General features: G+C 44.5%; 1 protein-coding gene across 2 annotated transcripts in view; it reads left to right on the top strand.

Moving 5' to 3' along the window:
- Positions 1 to 5,028, top strand: part of LOC119382056 (tyrosine aminotransferase) — a 64,685-nt gene extending 59,657 nt beyond the window's left edge. For both annotated transcript variants that reach the window (XM_037649793.2, XM_049410741.1), the window contains exons 5-12: positions 650 to 841; positions 1,365 to 1,447; positions 2,070 to 2,139; positions 2,693 to 2,752; positions 3,539 to 3,607; positions 3,714 to 3,797; positions 3,875 to 3,973; positions 4,608 to 5,028. In XM_037649793.2, the coding sequence (XP_037505721.2) occupies positions 650 to 841; positions 1,365 to 1,447; positions 2,070 to 2,139; positions 2,693 to 2,752; positions 3,539 to 3,607; positions 3,714 to 3,797; positions 3,875 to 3,973; positions 4,608 to 4,793 (843 nt within the window). In that variant the 3' untranslated portion in view covers positions 4,794 to 5,028. The remainder of the gene's footprint in view (positions 1 to 649; positions 842 to 1,364; positions 1,448 to 2,069; positions 2,140 to 2,692; positions 2,753 to 3,538; positions 3,608 to 3,713; positions 3,798 to 3,874; positions 3,974 to 4,607) is intronic.
- The last annotated feature ends 17,507 nt before the right edge of the window (positions 5,029 to 22,535 follow it).

Genomic DNA, 22,535 nt, shown 5'->3' with positions numbered 1-22,535 from the left:
TGTAAAAAGAAAGTACTGTCACAAGACACATGTTGCACTCAGGATTACACTCACAGAACTTTTTTTTCTTAAGTGATAAATACTCTAATTAGATAAATACTTTAGATAAATACTCTAATGGCATTTATCTGGCAGAAAACGTTTGACGAGTAACGCAAAAAAAAAATACAAGAAGGTCTCTGTTTCCCTAATCGAGTATCGTGCTCATTTGTGCAACGCCACTCTTCAGCCTGAAATCAAAAAGTTTCAAAAGTATTTTTACGCGTTAAGATCATTTTCGTACGCAAAAAAACAGTATTAAACACTTGCTAAGCCGAGTCCCCTGTTCCGCATGCGAACGAAGTGTAGCTCTCACCTGTCGATAATCTAGCACAGCCTCTCGACACATCACGGGGAGCAGCAGGCTTACGAAGCCTGCGTTCCTGGGAAGACTTCTTCTTTTTCTTTTTTAATATTAGAGAAGCTTAACTGACCAATCAACACAGCGCTCAAATCAACATTCCTCTAAATATTTATTTTACATTCCGCTGCCCGTCGTATTCAAAACAAGCCTTCAGCTGCGAATTTATGGGAGACGATTTTCATGCGCCATTGTGCAATGCCGCGTCTCGGTCAAACCTCGAGCGTTGACCCACGCAACTTTTCGCAGCCCGAGAAAAGCTGGGCGGTGGACCTGGTGCACCTCGAGTCTCAGATCGACGCCAACACGGCAGCGATCGTCGTGAACAACCCGAGCAATCCGTGCGGCAGCGTCTACTCCAAAGAGCATCTCAATGACATCCTAGCCGTGGCCGCAAGGAATTTCGTGCCCGTCATCGCCGACGAGATATACGAGCACTTTGTAAGTAACCCTGGCGGTTTGGGATAAAGTCAGCGTGTGTTTACATACAGCGTTGATCATTCTGCTGTCCGCTGATTTTTTTCCGTCTGCTCTCGTTTCCGTCTTCTCTCCGCGTTTTTACCTTTACTTTTAAACTATTCCTAAATAGTTTTCTAATTGTGCACCCCACTTATTGTTACGTCAGTTCTATCTGCACTTTCTTTATTCATTGCTTAACGAAACAGAAAAAGCTTGAAAACGCGTATTTATTTTTTTCTTTGTGTTTATACCTTGTCGTTTCATTCGCAAAGAAGAAAGAAAGGAAAAATTTTCAACGATTTCTTTCCTTGTAGATATGTGTCACTTTAGAGAAAGCTTCAGCAAGTTCTTCCATGAATCGTCGTGACTTGAGTACCAGGTTACGTAAGGAAAAAAAATCAATTAAACATGTTTTGCAAACTACTCTATCAAAAGTGGCAAATCAATCGGGGTTGGACTGTATACCTTTCGCTCACGTCCACGTTCTTTTCTTTCCCTTTTTTAGGTTTTTGAAGGACAACAGTACCACCCAATGGGATCCCTAAGTGAAGATGTGCCCATTTTGTCTTGCAGCGGCCTCACAAAGAGGTAAGGCAATGTTCCTGGGTGTCTTAATTAATGAGCATACTCAAGAACATGACAGGGCTAAGAATTAAATTAGGCTATTTTTTCCCCTTTGTCTAAGGTCATCTCTGAGCCCTCTTACGTATGTACAAACGCGTTCTTTCATGCATTGCCACACAACTTGAAAACAGCGCAACATATTGGGTGTATATAGGCAATACATGTGCAATATTAGGAACCAACGGTTTTCGGTGCGTTTTCGATGACCGGAGTATATCTTGTTGGCATAGATGCAGAATAAAAGAGTATATGAAACAGATATTTTTAATAGCATGTCGCTGGCCAAGTCATATAACACAACAAAGTGGGGCCGAATTCACAAAACGTCTCTTTCGCAAGTGTGTTTTTCCATTGGCCAGCCGCCTTCGCTAAAGATATGTCCCGCATCGTGATTGGCTGAAATATTCTCTTACGAAAATTTTTAGCGTGAGGTGCTTTTGTGAATAGGGGCCCTGAATTTTACATAACGCGCAGTAAGAGCTCTAACGTAGAAAATATAAGCAAGGAAAACGTTTAATTTTTTACGCACTTAGTCTGACCACATGCAACTTAATTGAATTTCAATCCCAACTCTCCCGTGCCGCAGATTCCTGGTTCCCGGCTGGCGAACAGGTTGGATCGTAATCCACGATAGACACGACGTGTTCGCGCACGGGGTGAGCCTATTGTGCCCCTCACAAGGGCGCTTTCTCTTTTCAGAACCACATTGTTACAGGTGCCATGATAGCAACTTTTTGCGTTGACGCCACAGTTTGGTGAGTTGCTCACCGATTTTTGCCCGCTTAAAACGTGAAAATCAAGGCTGGGGCTCCGACTCCTTTCCTTTCACTAAACATGTAGCACCGATTCGAGTGTGCGCCCTCTGGTGTCGCTCCTATGTAGCGCTCTAACAGGCGAACTTTTCAGAGACGCACTTGCAGTGCTGTGCTAACACTTTTCGCGAACGCGGCAAACCGACTAAGGAGAAACACACACAAGGGGGACTCAATGTTGTTACTCTCATATCGTCACCTGGTGTGGGGCGCTCGCGCACACAGCCTGAAAATTAGGTGTGCACCGCAAAAGATCAAGCACCCCAGCTCGGTCCTTTAAAACCATTCGGCGACCGCATGAGGTTGGGCATGCGGGCACACACGCGCACGCTTGAGAATTCACTCCAATAATGCGAGCCTGTTTTTTTTTTCTTCTTCTTCTTCTTTCCGGGTACAGGTGAAGCAAGGACTGCAGTCCTTGAGCCAAAAAATAATGGGAGGAAACGCCCTTATTCAGGTAAAAACAAAGTTTACACACTTACAGAAACACAATGTATTATTATTATTATTATTATTATTATTATTATTATATTATTATTATTATTATTATTATTATTATTATTATTATTATTATTATTATTATTTGAGGGCAATGAAAAATCTCTGGAGTCTCTTAACGCTAAGATGACGCAAGGTGAAAGCTCCACCTTAATCCACAGTAATTCAAGTCATTCCCTTCAGTTAACTTCCATGTACTTTGAAACACTCTGAACCCAATTCGATTATCTTTGATGCATTGTAATTCATTTATTAGTTCCCTTGAGCATCACGTGATTCGTTTTGTATTGTTCATGATGACGTCTACGACGCCAGATTTTTCGACTCATGAGATATATAAGATTGTCGTCTTAGTAGATAAATCACGAGGATTCGAAAGAGGAAAGGCAGAAGGGACGAGCCAGTGCATTAAACGTGCTGGTAAAGAACTGAATGAGCAGGCGCTCGACATAATTCCTAAGCGACCGTCAGCAGTACAACATAGTGTGGCAGAGCAGTCTACAAGTACAGAATAAAAATAAGGGAAATTAAAGGAAGATGCCAAACACAGAGACACGCAACTTGATTCCTAAGGCTGCACGTGCATGGTCATTATAAAGAAAGCAATACCAAACAACAACAAACAATAGGTAATACCAAACACTAACAAATCAGACACCTCTTTGAACTTTTAGTATGGGCTCCTGCCCTAACGTGTATGCGTGTTCCACTCGCAACGACCGCCTACCATTTTCTTGTTTTTCAGGGAGCGCTCCCTTCGATACTGAAGAACACGCCGCAGAAATTTTACGAGGAGACAGTTTCTGCAGTGCAAGTAAGAGCTAAATGCGTACCGAACCGACTTGAACGCACCGTTGCGTCACCTGTATTCGTATTTCTTAACATTCTTCGCCCTCTCTCCGCTTTCTTGCTCCTCGCAGAAGAACGCCGAGATTGCGTACAAAGCGTTATCAACGATTCCCGGCATGCGACCAATTATGCCTCAAGGAGCCATGTACTTGATGGTGAGTGGCAACGCTGGAGAATGCGCCAGTGTTCAGTTTTAACGACAGCCTTCCCTGGCTTCCTCTGTGACTCGCAGGTTGGCATCGAGATTAGCAAGTTTCCCGAGTACGACAGCGACGCCGAATTCGTCAAGGCCCTCTTCGCGGAGGAATCCGTCTTTTGCCTGCCAGGACGGGTACGTCACGGGGCACGCCGGTAGCGCCATTCTGGTCAGGTCCTCCGGTTTTAGAAAGCGCCGGACCTCTCGCGCGTAAACAAAGATAGCAAGAATACGTGGAAAGAGATGCGAAACAAGTTTCTGGCGGCGGCATTCGGCAGGCCTGCCTGCGGCGTCGTTCAGATAGGCAGCTTGCTCCAGACTGCCCCTCAGGCAATGCGCGCTATCGTGCTTCTCACGTAACACCCTAGACAGAGTGGAGCCACTGGGGCCCCCGTGGCCGCGTTATCTGCGGCGGACGCGTCCGCGCGCACGGAGTTTTCGCGCTACAGTGTAGTAAGAATGTTGCATCTCAACGATAGAAATGAGCATGACGGAACAGTCAGTGCACGCTCGGCTCCTCTTTCGACGGATTCAGAGGTGAAGGAGAGTAACGGAAAATTTCGGCGCGAACCCCAACTGCCGGAGTGAGCGCTACTTGCCGAGTTTTCCAACTCGGCAACTGAAGAAAAAAGGGAGAGTTTTAGGTGATGTGTACCGCCATTGATCGCAACCCTGCTGCGCACTTGAAGTAGCTAAGCCACAGATTTTAAAAACATTTGTCCTTCATTGAATCGCAGACCGTAACAAATGCCTATAATTTTCTTTGCAGTGTTTCCACTATCCCAACTACTTCCGCATCGTGCTCACGGTGCCGCAAGAGATGATGCTCGAGGCCATCGACCGGATGGCGGCGTTCTGCAAGACACACTACATCGACGAGAACAGGCTCGTGCAACAGAGCGAAAGCGGCCTTGTCCTAGGTGGCACGCCGATCGCCATGGAGGCCCGAGGATAATATGTACAGAGGCGACGCTGTGCAAAACTGTTGCGGCTGCGGCAGAAGGCCGCGCGTGAAGCAAGGCGTCCATTTACATCAACAGGATGAATGCCCGCATTTATGTATATAACATAGGAAGCTTCCACGAAAGTGTCACCAGGCTTGTCAGAGCACGAAATTGGAACACCGGCACTTATTTTTAACTACTGCGAAACTGTTTTTAATTACTAATAAATTTTATGTTTTAAGAAAACCATGCTCTCGTCATCGTACTGCGCTGCAGACACAGCCTAGCTCTACATTCACAAGCGCTTTGAAAACATGACAGACAATTTCTGTACGTTCGAAAACGTCGAGAATAGACCGTCAATCAGTAAAAAAATTTCGGCGAGCGAGCAGCTGATCGCCGACCTAAGGACTGGTAAGAATACAGTATTGGTGCGGAGACTTATCCTTCAAATGTAAGCACTTTCGCTGTACATTTACTCCTGAGATGGATCACCGCACGCATGCATGCGCTGCGTGTGAGCGCGAGCACTTCACGGAGAGTTTCAGGCGTATATAGGTCTACATGTGCCATGCCATCGGAAAACAGTCTTGTTATTAAATGCGAAGCATTTCTTAGCGAACTTCTGTGATTTTGAGCGCATCTATCTATCTGTCTATCTATCTAGCCACCTACGACTTTGTGCTCTCGTGGCCGTTTCGTTAATGGGCTGTATACCAAAATTGGTACGGCTTGACAAGAGTGTATGACGAGCATAAATGGCAGGTCATAATGTGCAAATCGTGACATGTATGTCATGTACGGCATGACTTACATGACATGGTCTTGGTGCGCTCGCGGCCGTTTAATTAAATGGATATATGCCAAAACTGGTGATGCGAGACATTTCTGTACGACGAACATAAATGACAGGCGCTAACACAAAAAACATGACATGCATGCCATGTACAGCACATTTACATACCCCGCTCATAATGTGCTCGCGGCCGTTTCGCTAGCTTGACATATATCAAAACTGGTATGGCGTGTCATGATTCTATATGACGAGCATAAAGACAGGTGGTAACATGAAAATCAATGCGTGCATGTACAACATGATTTACATGCCACGCTCATGATGTGCTCACGGCTGTTTCGCTAGCTTGACATATAACAAAACTGGTATGGCGTGACATGACTCTATGACAAACATACGACAGGAGGCAACATGAAAATCATGACATGCGTACGGCATGATTTACATGCCACGCTGATGATGTGCTCGCGGCCGTTTTGCTGGCTTGACATATACCAAAACTGATAAGGAGTGACATGACTATGACGAACATAAATGACAGGTCGTAACATGAAAACCATGAAATGCATGTCATATACGGCACCATTTCCATGCCACGCTCATGGTGCGCTCGCAGACGTTTCGGTACTGAGATATGTATGAAAATTGGTACGGTGTGACGTGAGTATACACAGAACGTAAATTACAGTTGGTAACATGAAAGCTGCTCGCTGACTGCTTCGTATTACGTCGATTCCCAGAATGCATGGGATCTGTCAATTTTATTTCCTCTCTTATCATGTATACGAAAAAAAAAGAAACGCTTACCGCGTCTTTGGACGAACTATTCCATTTATATTCGTAGCTCGCATACAACACTAGCAGTGCTTTATGACAACTTTTCTTCTGTATAGTGTTATACGTGCTCTAGATCACTTTGAAAATTCAGCGGGAATTACGACGTAAATGCCTAAGTTGAGGCAAATGTAGATCCGCGGTATAAACACTACCGATATAGCATCTTTAAACAAGGTGAGCGGCTGAAACTTCACTGAACATCAATGGGATGAACAATGAATGAATTTTCCGCTCACGGAGAGTTGGAAAGCTATATGCTCAGTTGAGCGAGAATTACGACATAAATGCCTAAGATGAGGCAAGTGTAGATCCGCGGCATAAACCCAAACACTACAGTATCTTTCAACAACATGAGTGGGTGAATCCTCGCTGAACATCAATGAGATGAACAATGAATGAATTTTCCGCTCACACATAGCTGGAAAGCTATATGCTCAGTTGAGCAAGAATTACGACGTGAATGCCTAAGATGAGGCAAATGTAGATCCGCGGCATAAACCCAAACGTGAGTGGCTGAATCTTCGCTGAACATCAATGGGATGAACAATGAATGAATTTTCCGCTCACGCATAGCTGGAAAGCTATATGCTCAGTTGAGCAAGAATTACGACATGAATGCCTAAGATGAGGCAAATGTAGATCCGCGGCATAAACCCAAACATGAGTGGCTCAAGCTTCGCTGAACATCAATGGGATGAACAATGAATGAACTTTCCGCTCACGCGTAGCTGGAAAGCTATACGCTCAATTGAGCAAGAATTAAGACATGAATGCCTAAGATGAGGCAAATGTAGATCCGCGGCATAAACCCAAACGTGAGTGGCTGAATCTTCGCTGAACATCAATGGGATGAACAATGAATGAACTTTCCGCTCACGCATAGCTAGAAAGCTATATACTCAGTTGAGCAAGAATTACGACATGAATGCCGAAGATGAGGCAAGTGTAGATCCGCGGCATAAAACCAAACGCTATAGTATCTTTCAGCAACGTGAGTGGGTGAATCTTCGCCGAACATCAATGCGATGAACAATTAATGAATTTTCCGCTCACGCATAGCTGGAAAGCTATATGCTCAGTTGAGCAAGAATTACGACATAAATGCTTAAGATGAGGCAAGTGTAGATCCGCGGCATAAAACCAAACGCTATAGTATCTTTCAACAACGTGAGTGGGTGAACCTTCGCCGAACATCAATGCAATGAACAATTAATGAATTTTCCGCTCACGCATAGCTGGAAAGCTATATGCTAAGTTGAGCAAGAATTACGACATGAATGCCTAAGATGAGGCAAATGTAGATCCGCGGCATAAACCCAAACGTGAGTGGCTCAACCTTCGCTGAACATCAATGGAATGAACAATGAATGAATTTCCGCTCACGCATAGCTGGAAAGCTATATGCTCAGTTGAGCAAGAATTACGACATGAATGCCGAAGATGAGGCAAGTGTAGATCCGCGGCATAAAACCAAACGCTATAGTATCTTTCATCAGCGTGTGTGGGTGAATCTTCGCTGAACATCAGTGGGATGAAAAATGAAAGAATTTTCCGCTCACGCATAGCTGGAAAGCTATATGCTAAGTTGAGCAAGAATTACGACATGAATGCCTAAGATGGGGCAAATGTAGATCCGCGGCATAAACCCAAACGTGAGTGGCTCAATCTTCGCTGAACATCAATGGAATGAACAATGAATGAATTCCGCTCACGCATAGCTGGAAAGCTATATGCTCAGTTGAGCAAGAATTACGACATGAATGCCTAAAATGAGGCAAGTGTAGATCCGCGGCATAAAACCAAGCGCTATAGTATCTTTCAACAACGTGAGTGGGTGAATCTTCGCCGAACATCAATGGGATGAACAATGAATGAACTTTCCGCTCACGCGTAGCTGGAAAGCTATATGCTCAGTTGAGCAAGAATTACGACATGAATGCCGAAGATGAGGCAAGTGTAGATCCGCGGCATAAACCCAAACGTGAGTGGCTGAATCTTCGCTGAACATCAATGGGATGAACAATGAATGAATTTCCGCTCACGCATAGCTGGAAAGCTATATGCTCAGTTGAGCAAGATTTACGACATGAATGCCTAAAATGAGGCAAGTGTAGATGCGCGGCATAAAACCAAGCGCTATAGTATCTTTCAACAACGTGAGTGGGTGAACCTTCGCCGAACATCAATGGGATGAACAATGAATGAACTTTCCGCTCACGCGTAGCTGGAAAGCTATATGCTCAGTTGAGCAAGAATTACGACATGAATGCCTAAGATGAGGCAAATGTAGATCCGCGGCATAAACCCAAACGTGAGTGGCTCAAGCTTCGCTGAACATAAATGGAATGAACAATGAATGAATTTTCCGCTCACGCATAGCTGGAAAGCTATATGCTCAGTTGAGCAAGAATTGCGACATGAATGCCTAAAATGAGGCAAGTGTAGATCCGCGGCATAAAACCAAGCGCTACAGTATCTTTCAACAACGTGAGTGGGTGAATCTTCGCCGAACATCAATGGGATGAACAATGAATGAACTTTCCGCTCACGCGTAGCTGGAAAGCTATATGCTCAGTTGAGCAAGAATTACGACATGAATGCCGAAGATGAGGCAAATGTAGATCCGCGGCATAAACCCAAACGTGAGTGGCTGAATCTTCGCTGAACATCAATGGGATGAACAATGAATGAATTTCCGCTCACGCATAGCTGGAAAGCTATATGCTCAGTTGAGCAAGAATTACGACATGAATGCCTAAAATGAGGCAAGTGTAGATCCGCGGCATAAAACCAAACGCTATAGTATCTTTCAACAACGTGAGTGGGTGAACCTTCGCCGAACATCAATGCAATGAACAATGAATGAACTTTCCGCTCACGCGTAGCTGGAAAGCTATACGCTCAATTGAGCAAGAATTAAGACATGAATGCCTAAGATGAGGCAAATGTAGATCCGCGGCATAAACCCAAACGTGAGTGGCTCAACCTTCGCTGAACATCAATGGAATGAACAATGAATGAATTTCCGCTCACGCATAGCTGGAAAGCTATATGCTCAGTTGAGCAAGAATTACGACATGAATGCCGAAGATGAGGCAAGTGTAGATCCGCGGCATAAAACCAAACGCTATAGTATCTTTCATCAGCGTGTGTGGGTGAATCTTCGCTGAACATCAGTGGGATGAAAAATGAAAGAATTTTCCGCTCACGCATAGCTGGAAAGCTATATGCTAAGTTGAGCAAGAATTACGACATGAATGCCTAAGATGGGGCAAATGTAGATCCGCGGCATAAACCCAAACGTGAGTGGCTCAAGCTTCGCTGAACATAAATGGAATGAACAATGAATGAATTTTCCGCTCACGCATAGCTGGAAAGCTATATGCTCAGTTGAGCAAGAATTACGACATGAATGCCTAAAATGAGGCAAGTGTAGATCCGCGGCATAAAACCAAGCGCTATAGTATCTTTCAACAACGTGAGTGGGTGAATCTTCGCCGAACATCAATGGGATGAACAATGAATGAACTTTCCGCTCACGCGTAGCTGGAAAGCTATATGCTCAGTTGAGCAAGAATTACGACATGAATGCCGAAGATGAGGCAAGTGTAGATCCGCGGCATAAACCCAAACGTGAGTGGCTGAATCTTCGCTGAACATCAATGGGATGAACAATGAATGAATTTCCGCTCACGCATAGCTGGAAAGCTATATGCTCAGTTGAGCAAGATTTACGACATGAATGCCTAAAATGAGGCAAGTGTAGATGCGCGGCATAAAACCAAGCGCTATAGTATCTTTCAACAACGTGAGTGGGTGAACCTTCGCCGAACATCAATGGGATGAACAATGAATGAACTTTCCGCTCACGCGTAGCTGGAAAGCTATATGCTCAGTTGAGCAAGAATTACGACATGAATGCCGAAGATGAGGCAAATGTAGATCCGCGGCATAAACCCAAACGTGAGTGGCTGATTCTTCGCTGAACATCAATGGGATGAACAATGAATGAATTTCCGCTCACGCATAGCTGGAAAGCTATATGCTCAGTTGAGCAAGAATTACGACATGAATGCCTAAAATGAGGCAAGTGTAGATCCGCGGCATAAAACCAAACGCTATAGTATCTTTCAACAACGTGAGTGGGTGAACCTTCGCCGAACATCAATGCAATGAACAATTAATGAATTTTCCGCTCACGCATAGCCGGAAAGCTATATGCTCAGTTGAGCAAGAATTACGACATGAATGCCGAAGATGAGGCAAGTGTAGATCCGCGGCATAAAACCAAGCGCTATAGTATCTTTCAACAACGTGAGTGGGTGAATCTTCGCCGAACATCAATGGGATGAACAATGAATGAACTTTCCGCTCACGCGTAGCTGGAAAGCTATATGCTCAGTTGAGCAAGAATTACGACATGAATGCCGAAGATGAGGCAAGTGTAGATCCGCGGCATAAACCCAAACGTGAGTGGCTGAATCTTCGCTGAACATCAATGGGATGAACAATGAATGAATTTCCGCTCACGCATAGCTGGAAAGCTATATGCTCAGTTGAGCAAGATTTACGACATGAATGCCTAAAATGAGGCAAGTGTAGATGCGCGGCATAAAACCAAGCGCTATAGTATCTTTCAACAACGTGAGTGGGTGAACCTTCGCCGAACATCAATGGGATGAACAATGAATGAACTTTCCGCTCACGCGTAGCTGGAAAGCTATATGCTCAGTTGAGCAAGAATTACGACATGAATGCCTAAGATGAGGCAAATGTAGATCCGCGGCATAAACCCAAACGTGAGTGGCTCAAGCTTCGCTGAACATAAATGGAATGAACAATGAATGAATTTTCCGCTCACGCATAGCTGGAAAGCTATATGCTCAGTTGAGCAGAATTGCGACATGAATGCCTAAAATGAGGCAAGTGTAGATCCGCGGCATAAAACCAAGCGCTACAGTATCTTTCAACAACGTGAGTGGGTGAATCTTCGCCGAACATCAATGGGATGAACAATGAATGAACTTTCCGCTCACGCGTAGCTGGAAAGCTATATGCTCAGTTGAGCAAGAATTACGACATGAATGCCGAAGATGAGGCAAATGTAGATCCGCGGCATAAACCCAAACGTGAGTGGCTGAATCTTCGCTGAACATCAATGGGATGAACAATGAATGAATTTCCGCTCACGCATAGCTGGAAAGCTATATGCTCAGTTGAGCAAGAATTACGACATGAATGCCTAAAATGAGGCAAGTGTAGATCCGCGGCATAAAACCAAACGCTATAGTATCTTTCAACAACGTGAGTGGGTGAACCTTCGCCGAACATCAATGCAATGAACAATGAATGAACTTTCCGCTCACGCGTAGCTGGAAAGCTATACGCTCAATTGAGCAAGAATTAAGACATGAATGCCTAAGATGAGGCAAATGTAGATCCGCGGCATAAACCCAAACGTGAGTGGCTCAACCTTCGCTGAACATCAATGGAATGAACAATGAATGAATTTCCGCTCACGCATAGCTGGAAAGCTATATGCTCAGTTGAGCAAGAATTACGACATGAATGCCGAAGATGAGGCAAGTGTAGATCCGCGGCATAAAACCAAACGCTATAGTATCTTTCATCAGCGTGTGTGGGTGAATCTTCGCTGAACATCAGTGGGATGAAAAATGAAAGAATTTTCCGCTCACGCATAGCTGGAAAGCTATATGCTAAGTTGAGCAAGAATTACGACATGAATGCCTAAGATGGGGCAAATGTAGATCCGCGGCATAAACCCAAACGTGAGTGGCTCAAGCTTCGCTGAACATAAATGGAATGAACAATGAATGAATTTTCCGCTCACGCATAGCTGGAAAGCTATATGCTCAGTTGAGCAAGAATTACGACATGAATGCCTAAAATGAGGCAAGTGTAGATCCGCGGCATAAAACCAAGCGCTATAGTATCTTTCAACAACGTGAGTGGGTGAATCTTCGCCGAACATCAATGGGATGAACAATGAATGAACTTTCCGCTCACGCGTAGCTGGAAAGCTATATGCTCAGTTGAGCAAGAATTACGACATGAATGCCGAAGATGAGGCAAGTGTAGATCCGCGGCATAAACCCAAACGTGAGTGGCTGAATCTTCGCTGAACATCAATGGGATGAACAATGAATGAATTTCCGCTCACGCATAGCTGGAATGCTATATGCTCAGTTGAGCAAGATTTACGACATGAATGCCTAAAATGAGGCAAGTGTAGATGCGCGGCATAAAACCAAGCGCTATAGTATCTTTCAACAACGTGAGTGGGTGAACCTTCGCCGAACATCAATGGGATGAACAATGAATGAACTTTCCGCTCACGCGTAGCTGGAAAGCTATATGCTCAGTTGAGCAAGAATTACGACATGAATGCCGAAGATGAGGCAAATGTAGATCCGCGGCATAAACCCAAACGTGAGTGGCTGATTCTTCGCTGAACATCAATGGGATGAACAATGAATGAATTTCCGCTCACGCATAGCTGGAAAGCTATATGCTCAGTTGAGCAAGAATTACGACATGAATGCCTAAAATGAGGCAAGTGTAGATCCGCGGCATAAAACCAAACGCTATAGTATCTTTCAACAACGTGAGTGGGTGAACCTTCGCCGAACATCAATGCAATGAACAATTAATGAATTTTCCGCTCACGCATAGCCGGAAAGCTATATGCTCAGTTGAGCAAGAATTACGACATGAATGCCGAAGATGAGGCAAGTGTAGATCCGCGGCATAAAACCAAACGCTATAGTATCTTTCAGCAACGTGAGTGGGTGAATCTTCGCCGAACATCAATGGGATGAACAATGAATGAACTTTCCGCTCACGCGTAGCTGGAAAGCTATATGCTCAGTTGAGCAAGAATTACAACATGAATGCCTAAGATGAGGCAAATGTAGATCCGCGGCATAAACCCAAACGTGAGTGGCTCAAGCTTCGCTGAACATCAATGGAATGAACAATGAATGAATTTTCCGCTCACGCATAGCTGGAAAGCTATATGCTAAGTTGAGCAAGAATTACGACATGAATGCCTAAGATGAGGCAAATGTAGATCCGCGGCATAAACCCAAACGTGAGTGGCTAAATCTTCGCTGAACATCAATGGGATGAACAATGAATGAATTTCCGCTCACGCATAGCTGGAAAGCTATATGCTCAGTTGAGCAAGAATTACGACATGAATGCCGAAGATGAGGCAAGTGTAGATCCGCGGCATAAAACCAAACGCTATAGTATCTTTCAGCAACGTGAGTGGGTGAATCTTCGCCGAACATCAATGGGATGAACAATGAATGAACTTTCCGCTCACGCGTAGCTGGAAAGCTATATGCTCAGTTGAGAAAGAATTAGGACATGAATGCCTAAGATGAGGCAAATGTAGATCCGCGGCATAAACCCAAACGTGAGTGGCTCAAGCTTCGCTGAACATCAATGGAATGAACAATGAATGAATTTTCCGCTCACGCATAGCTGGAAAGCTATATGCTCAGTTGAGCAAGAATTACGACATGAATGCCTAAGATGAGGCAAATGTAGATCCGCGGCATAAACCCAAACGTGAGTGGCTCAAGCTTCGCTGAACATAAATGGAATGAACAATGAATGAATTTTCCGCTCACGCATAGCTGGAAAGCTATATGCTCAGTTGAGCAAGCATTGCGACATGAATGCCTAAAATGAGGCAAGTGTAGATCCGCGGCATAAAACCAAGCGCTACAGTATCTTTCAACAACGTGAGTGGGTGAATCTTCGCCGAACATCAATGGGATGAACAATGAATGAACTTTCCGCTCACGCGTAGCTGGAAAGCTATATGCTCAGTTGAGCAAGAATTACAACATGAATGCCTAAGATGAGGCAAATGTAGATCCGCGGCATAAACCCAAACGTGAGTGGCTCAAGCTTCGCTGAACATCAATGGAATGAACAATGAATGAATTTTCCGCTCACGCATAGCTGGAAAGCTATATGCTAAGTTGAGCAAGAATTACGACATGAATGCCTAAGATGAGGCAAATGTAGATCCGCGGCATAAACCCAAACGTGAGTGGCTAAATCTTCGCTGAACATCAATGGGATGAACAATGAATGAATTTCCGCTCACGCATAGCTGGAAAGCTATATGCTCAGTTGAGCAAGAATTACGACATGAATGCCGAAGATGAGGCAAGTGTAGATCCGCGGCATAAAACCAAACGCTATAGTATCTTTCAGCAACGTGAGTGGGTGAATCTTCGCCGAACATCAATGGGATGAACAATGAATGAACTTTCCGCTCACGCGTAGCTGGAAAGCTATATGCTCAGTTGAGAAAGAATTAGGACATGAATGCCTAAGATGAGGCAAATGTAGATCCGCGGCATAAACCCAAACGTGAGTGGCTCAAGCTTCGCTGAACATCAATGGAATGAACAATGAATGAATTTTCCGCTCACGCATAGCTGGAAAGCTATATGCTCAGTTGAGCAAGAATTACGACATGAATGCCTAAGATGAGGCAAATGTAGATCCGCGGCATAAACCCAAACGTGAGTGGCTCAAGCTTCGCTGAACATAAATGGAATGAACAATGAATGAATTTTCCGCTCACGCATAGCTGGAAAGCTATATGCTCAGTTGAGCAAGCATTGCGACATGAATGCCTAAAATGAGGCAAGTGTAGATCCGCGGCATAAAACCAAGCGCTACAGTATCTTTCAACAACGTGAGTGGGTGAATCTTCGCCGAACATCAATGGGATGAACAATGAATGAACTTTCCGCTCACGCGTAGCTGGAAAGCTATATGCTCAGTTGAGCAAGAATTACGACATGAATGCCGAAGATGAGGCAAATGTAGATCCGCGGCATAAACCCAAACGTGAGTGGCTGAATCTTCGCTGAACATCAATGGGATGAACAATGAATGAATTTCCGCTCACGCATAGCTGGAAAGCTATATGCTCAGTTGAGCAAGAATTACGACATGAATGCCTAAAATGAGGCAAGTGTAGATCCGCGGCATAAAACCAAACGCTATAGTATCTTTCAACAACGTGAGTTGGTGAACCTTCGCCGAACATCAATGCAATGAACAATTAATGAATTTTCCGCTCACGCATAGCTGGAAAGCTATATGCTCAGTTGAGCAAGAATTACGACATGAATGCCGAAGATGAGGCAAGTGTAGATCCGCGGCATAAAACCAAACGCTATAGTATCTTTCAGCAACGTGAGTGGGTGAATCTTCGCCGAACATCAATGGGATGAACAATGAATGAACTTTCCGCTCACGCGTAGCTGGAAAGCTATATGCTCAGTTGAGCAAGAATTACAACATGAATGCCTAAGATGAGGCAAATGTAGATCCGCGGCATAAACCCAAACGTGAGTGGCTCAAGCTTCGCTGAACATCAATGGAATGAACAATGAATGAATTTTCCGCTCACGCATAGCTGGAAAGCTATATGCTAAGTTGAGCAAGAATTACGACATGAATGCCTAAGATGAGGCAAATGTAGATCCGCGGCATAAACCCAAACGTGAGTGGCTAAATCTTCGCTGAACATCAATGGGATGAACAATGAATGAATTTCCGCTCACGCATAGCTGGAAAGCTATATGCTCAGTTGAGCAAGAATTACGACATGAATGCCGAAGATGAGGCAAGTGTAGATCCGCGGCATAAAACCAAACGCTATAGTATCTTTCAGCAGCGTGAGTGGGCGAATCTTCGCCGAACATCAATGGGATGAACAATGAATGAACTTTCCGCTCACGCGTAGCTGGAAAGCTATATGCTCAGTTGAGAAAGAATTACGACATGAATGCCTAAGATGAGGCAAATGTAGATCCGCGGCATAAACCCAAACGTGAGTGGCTCAAGCTTCGCTGAACATCAATGGAATGGACAATGAATGAATTTTCCGCTCACGCATAGCTGGAAAGCTATATGCTCAGTTGAGCAAGAATTACGACATGAATGCCTAAGATGAGGCAAATGTAGATCCGCGGCATAAACCCAAACGTGAGTGGCTCAAGCTTCGCTGAACATAAATAGAATGAACAATGAATGAATTTTCCGCTCACGCATAGCTGGAAAGCTATATGCTCAGTTGAGCAAGAATTACGACATGAATGCCTAAAATGAGGCAAGTGTAGATCCGCGGCATAAACCCAAACGCTATAGTATCTTTCATCAGCGTGTGTGGGTGAATCTTCGCTGAACATCAGTGGGATGAAAAATGAAAGAATTTTCCGCTCACGCATAGCTCGGAAGCTATATGTGCTCAATTGAGCAATGTGTGTGCCTTGTGGGGTTTGGCACAATGATCGCAGGCGGAAGCGCATTGCAAGAACAGCGCCATACAGGTCGCGGCCAATACCATTTGCTGCAGTGCTGCGCGCAGCTGTCCCCTTCGCTGTATATAGCGACCCTCCGGCACCTGCGACCGCAAAAAAAAAGAAAGAAAGAAAGAAAGAAAGAAAGAAAGAAAGAAAGAAAGAAAGAAAGAAAGAAAGAAAGAAAGAAAGAAAGAAAGAAAGAAAGAAAGAAAGAAAGAAAGAAAGAAAGAAAGAAACGCGCTGCTAGGCCTTGCACGCTCAATCGAGAGGAAAAACTGGGACAAAATGATTTCTTAGTAAATGATTTATGCGTGCTACACGATGCTTTGAAAGGCTCGTTCGTTCCCATGAGCGCGTGGTGCGATCGTGGGGCACTTTGAAGTGTTGTCACCATAGGCGGAGAGTACGGGGGGGCTGGGGGGCTCGGGTCCCCCCCGAACTGATTCGTGGGGGGCAGAGCGCCCCCACCCCCCCGAACTGATTCGTGGGGGGCAGAGCCCCCCCCCCCCTCCCTGGCGCTGGCTCATAATATTTTTTTAGAGCTTGGCTTAGGTCCCCAACCATTGACAACGTGCTTTTGGCCGTGCTGTCTGGCATCTGATTCACAGGGGGCTGTTTATGGCCACTTTTTCTTTTCATTTCAGGATTTTAAAATTCGGATCATGGTCCATTGAAAGACAAACATTCACTGCAAAATGCCCTCAAACGAATTTGTATGTGCAGAATATGTTGTGCTGATGAACAACTGAAGTGATCATTTAAGCAATGAGAAGTTTAAAAGTCTTGAACCGCGTATCGACCGGTTTTCCTAACACAAAAATGCAAATAAAAAAAAGAAGGTGACTTTTAAGGGCTCGTTTTTCTTTGTTAGACACAACATATTAGTGAGAACTAACAGACAATAATGCCAAGGAAAGTGTAGGAGTTGGTATTCGTAGTAATTAGGATATAAATGTGAAGAAAGTAAAGTGGACGAAAAGATAACTTGCCGCCGGCAGGGACCTAACCTGCGACCTTCGAATAATGCGTCCGATGCTCTACCACTGAGCAACGGCGGCCGTAGCTCAGGGGTAAAGCATCGGACGCATTATTCAAAGGTCGCAGATTAGGTCCCTGCCGGCGGCAGGTTATCTTTTCGTCCACTTTACTTTCTTCACATTTATATCCTTAATTGCTACGAATAACAATTCCTATACTTTCCTTGACATTATTGTCTGTTAGTTCTCACTAAACTTTCAAATAAGAATGCAAGGCAATTCGGCACAGTCAGTCAGTTAATGCTTTCGCACACACTTGGTCTCCAATAAAAAAAAGAATAATTTCTAGGTCCTTACAAATGTACCCTTGGACATCTCTGCCTATAAAAGTGCCGAGAAAAGACGTTATGCATTTTTTATTTATCAGCAGAGGGTTTTACTATACCAGATCGGTGACCGAAGAGCAGCTCAAATACTCGCCCAGAAAACAACCTTTGGCGGAAGAAGTTGTAACCCCAGCTTCGCACAAGGTGTAGTGGTAGCAAATGGTATTTGCTACCTTCTGAGAATTATTTTTGGTCATCTTAAAGTGAATTCAATGGCATAGGTAAAGCTTCTTGTGCCAGCATTACAGCCTACTCTCTCCTGTTTGGTGCATGTTAATAATAATAATAATAATATCTGGGGTTTAACGTCCCAAAACCACGATATGATTATGAGAGACGCCGTAGTGGAGAGCTCCGAAAATTTCGACCAGCTGGAGTTCTTTAATGCGCACCTAAATCTAAGTACACGGGCCTAAACATTTTCGCCTCCATCGAAAATGCAGCCGCCGCGGCCAGGATCCGACCCCGTGACCTTGGGCTCAGCAGTCGGGCGCCATAACCACTGTATATACCACAGGGGCGGAGCTGTTTGGTGTATGTTTTAACAAAGTATAGCATGTCAACAAAAAAATTCGTGAGATCTCACGCATTGTGGGAATCGATTTTGTGCGATGCAGTCAACGGACGACACAAGCGCCATGCGCTTGTGTCGTCCGTTTCTTCCTTTGTCTACGTTTTTCGCGCAGTTTTCCACATGCTGCGTTACCAACTTGCCCAACAGTCTGTTCTTCTAAGCCAAATATGAAATACACGCACGCTCGAGCGGCGCTACTCCAGCGCTTCCAAGCGTTCTTTAGTTGATGCACGGCTGCATTCGTTCACCACCGCATATAGTACAGGGCTTCACGCTCGATGATGGACGCGTCAGCAGCACGTTTTGATGCGCCTCCATCAAATTGAACATTCTTTTTTAAAAGGACATTGCCGTGAGTGAGTTTTGCAATACTCTACCTTTATTTATAAGTTCGTGACGCAAATCAATAAGTTAGGGAAGACGAGTAGCCGGAGCCATGTATATGCACCAACCTCTCGTTAAACACATTTAATAAAAAAAATTGTGTGAATGAAGCTCTCAATGGAAGCCGGTGTATATATATATATATATATATCTATATATATATATATATATATATATATATATATATATATATATATATATATATATATATATATATATATATATATATATATATATATATATATGTATATATATATATTTATATATAAGCTATCTTTTCGTCCACTTTTCTTTCTTCACATTTACCTTACATTTACTACTAAAAACATCCCCTATACTTTCCTTGGCGTTATTGTCTGTTAGTGCTCATTAATATATATATATATATATATATATATATATATATATATATATATATATATATATATATATATATATATATATATGGGGAGAGTGAAAGCGAAATGTGGAAGAGCTAGCAAGTCGGCCCCCGCCCCCTCCGGCAAAATGAAAACTCTCCGCCTATGGTTGTCACGATGACAAAACGACAACTGGCCGCAATAGACTTTACGATCGGGCGGCCGGCATAGCGATACTCTGAAAATTTTCCACCACGCGAGGTTTAATCGCGGACGCCGCCGGCCATCCGGGAAATGCGGCATGTTTATAAATACTTCATCGCACCGAAGGTCCGATTGCACTCAAGTGACCTCGCCATGAGCGCTGCTTTTGGATACTGAAAGCTGTAAACAAACATCGCAAATATATATGCTATGTAGGTTTCCCGATCTTTAACGAACTTGAGAGTGGATTTTTGATTGGCGTCGATTTTGCAGAAGCGATGTTCAAGTTGGCCAGCTTTGAAAGCCTGGAGAGTGAAACTTCGTGTATGCGTTTATACAGCGATTGTGTAATTTGCGGATTTCTTGCTAATGGGCAAACGTTCTCACAAGGCTCGACCTCACCTCGACTTTCAACTAGATTTGACGACGTCACTCAACCTTTTCGAGATGCTAATTCTAAAGACTAGGCCTACCCAGCGGTTGCAAGAGACCGCATTTCAACTTCATTATTGATGTTGAGGGCACGCCATGAAAAGCATTTCGTGAGCTTGTCGTCCTTTAAGGCGTTTCAGCGAGGCAGTGTGCCCAGACCGCACCCCCCCCCAAAAAAAAAATATTTCCATTGCAGGAGTACAATAACATAAAACCATAATCACCACACACACATATATATATATATATATATATATATATATATATAGATATATATATATATATATATATATATATATATATATATATATATATATATATATATATATATATATATACCACTCGCAGCGATTATGTATTCTACAGCCAATCGGAGCAGCACCGACACCGACATAGCGGACGTCGTGCGCAGCCCCGAGAAGTGTTCCGGACTTTTAGCTTGCACGTATACTTTTTAACGTTACCGTGTCACCGGAATACTGGATTGCGTTTACCGTGTTACCGGAACGCATGTTTTAGCAAAGTTTAGCTGCCCATACGTAAACGTTTACGCACGTACGTAAACGTATACCTTTACGTTTGCGCAAAGCATAAATGGTGTTGATAACCTCATTTAAACTATATTTAATTAAGATAATATTGAATTACCGCTGCGGCAAAATCATAAGAGAGGTTTTTAGCATGTGCAGTATCCCCGTATACGCAGAGGGGCGTAGGAATACCGGGTTACCGGACGACGATGTCGACACCTTGTGACGCTTCGTGCAACCACAGTCATGGACACGTTTGTTTTCGCCTAGTGTTTTTGAGGGAAAAAACGCTTTAAAAGGCAAATCACTCGTAATTATGCCGCTGCAAGGCATTTACATTGCAAATTCTAGCACGATGTTTCTGCAATAACAATTTTGTGCTTGCATAGTTCATCTTGGCACCACTAGATGGCGCCACCTATCGAGCCTGTCAGGGGCTTTAGGCCTCTCACGTTTATTACTTCGGTATTCTAGGTCGCTCTAGCTTCGGTAATCCGGTTGAAACAAGGCGATCGCAATTGGCGCTCGCACTTCGGCTTATTTTGACTTGCCGGCTGGAGTCTCCGCAAAGCGGATATCGCGAGTAGCCATGAAAGAAGGTGGATTTGCGAGACAGGGCCATAAACGTAAAGCCTATCCGGAGAGTAGTTTACATTCCGTAAAGACCCGCGCATGCGCAGATTCCTTCCGGTATCCGGTAACGTAAAAGCCCCTAGTCGCCAGTGGCGCGCGCGCACACACACATGAGAGGTACATTTTGCTTTGCAGAACTATTGTCTGATATCAGTGAAGAAGCAACAGCACAGAGGTGTTTACGAGGAGAAAAAGTACAGTGAGTTTTACGTAGCATACACTGAGACAAACATATATATATATATATATATATATATATATATATATATATATATATATATATATATATATATATATATACAATGATGGTATACGCGTTTAACGTTGAGAACGTTTGTTAGAGACTGCCACAGGTGAAGCGATCAGCGATCCAAACCGAGCAAGCGCGAGCACCAACAACAACCGTCCTCGTCTTCTTTCGTTGGCGCTCCTGTCTGCGCCCTATCCATGCTACAAATCACTCCCCCGCGGAAAAGTAGCCATCCTGACGACCTAAGGAACAGGTACGACTGGTGGGTCATAGTGCGGCGTCAGTCGATCGACGTGAACAGTCTCGCGGCCGCGACGGCGGCGGTCCGTAGATGGTTGAATTCAACCGGGGATGCCTGACGTAGGATGCGGTAAGGGCCTTCGTACTTAGGCAGTAGCTTTGTGGAAAGTCCAGGAGCAGAGGAGGGAACGCGAATATGACTTCGTTCCAGGCGAATATGACTGAGGAGACAGGTTTTCGTCGTGACGGGTCCTTCTGGCGCGCTTGATCTTGTGCGGTTAAGGAACGTGCGAGTTACCTGCATTCCTCGACATAAGTGGCGACTTCAGATAGAGTCACAGATTCTGAAGCGTCCGGGCGATACAGAAGAATGGTATCCATAAATGAGGAAGGTTCGCGGACACGTACCTGGACAGCATGTCACCCAGTGTGCGGTTAAAGCGCTCAGTCATTCCGTTGGTTTGCGGATGGCACGCGCTGGTTGTCCGATGCACAACGTTGCATTCAAGAAGGAGGGCCCCTACGGCTTCAGGGAGGAACGTACGTCCGCGGTCGCTGAGTAGCTCGCGAGGCGCGCCGTGGCGAAGAACAAGTTTGTGAAGAGACTTCACGTGATGTGGCCTGTGGCTACGCTGCAGTTTCAGCATAGCGTATCAGGTGTAGCCGGGGGGGGAGGGCGCACCGGGCCCGTTCACCCCCCGAACTTTTTTCCCATGGGATACAGAGCACAAGATGACACTCGACCCCACTTATCTGCCCAGACCCAATGTCGGATCAAGAAGATGCCCCC

Source organism: Rhipicephalus sanguineus, chromosome 1 (assembly GCF_013339695.2).
Source record: "Rhipicephalus sanguineus isolate Rsan-2018 chromosome 1, BIME_Rsan_1.4, whole genome shotgun sequence".
NCBI lineage: Eukaryota > Metazoa > Arthropoda > Arachnida > Ixodida > Ixodidae > Rhipicephalus > Rhipicephalus sanguineus.
The sequence above is the reverse complement of the archived record's forward strand: the minus strand, read 5'-3'. Positions and strand labels throughout refer to the sequence as shown.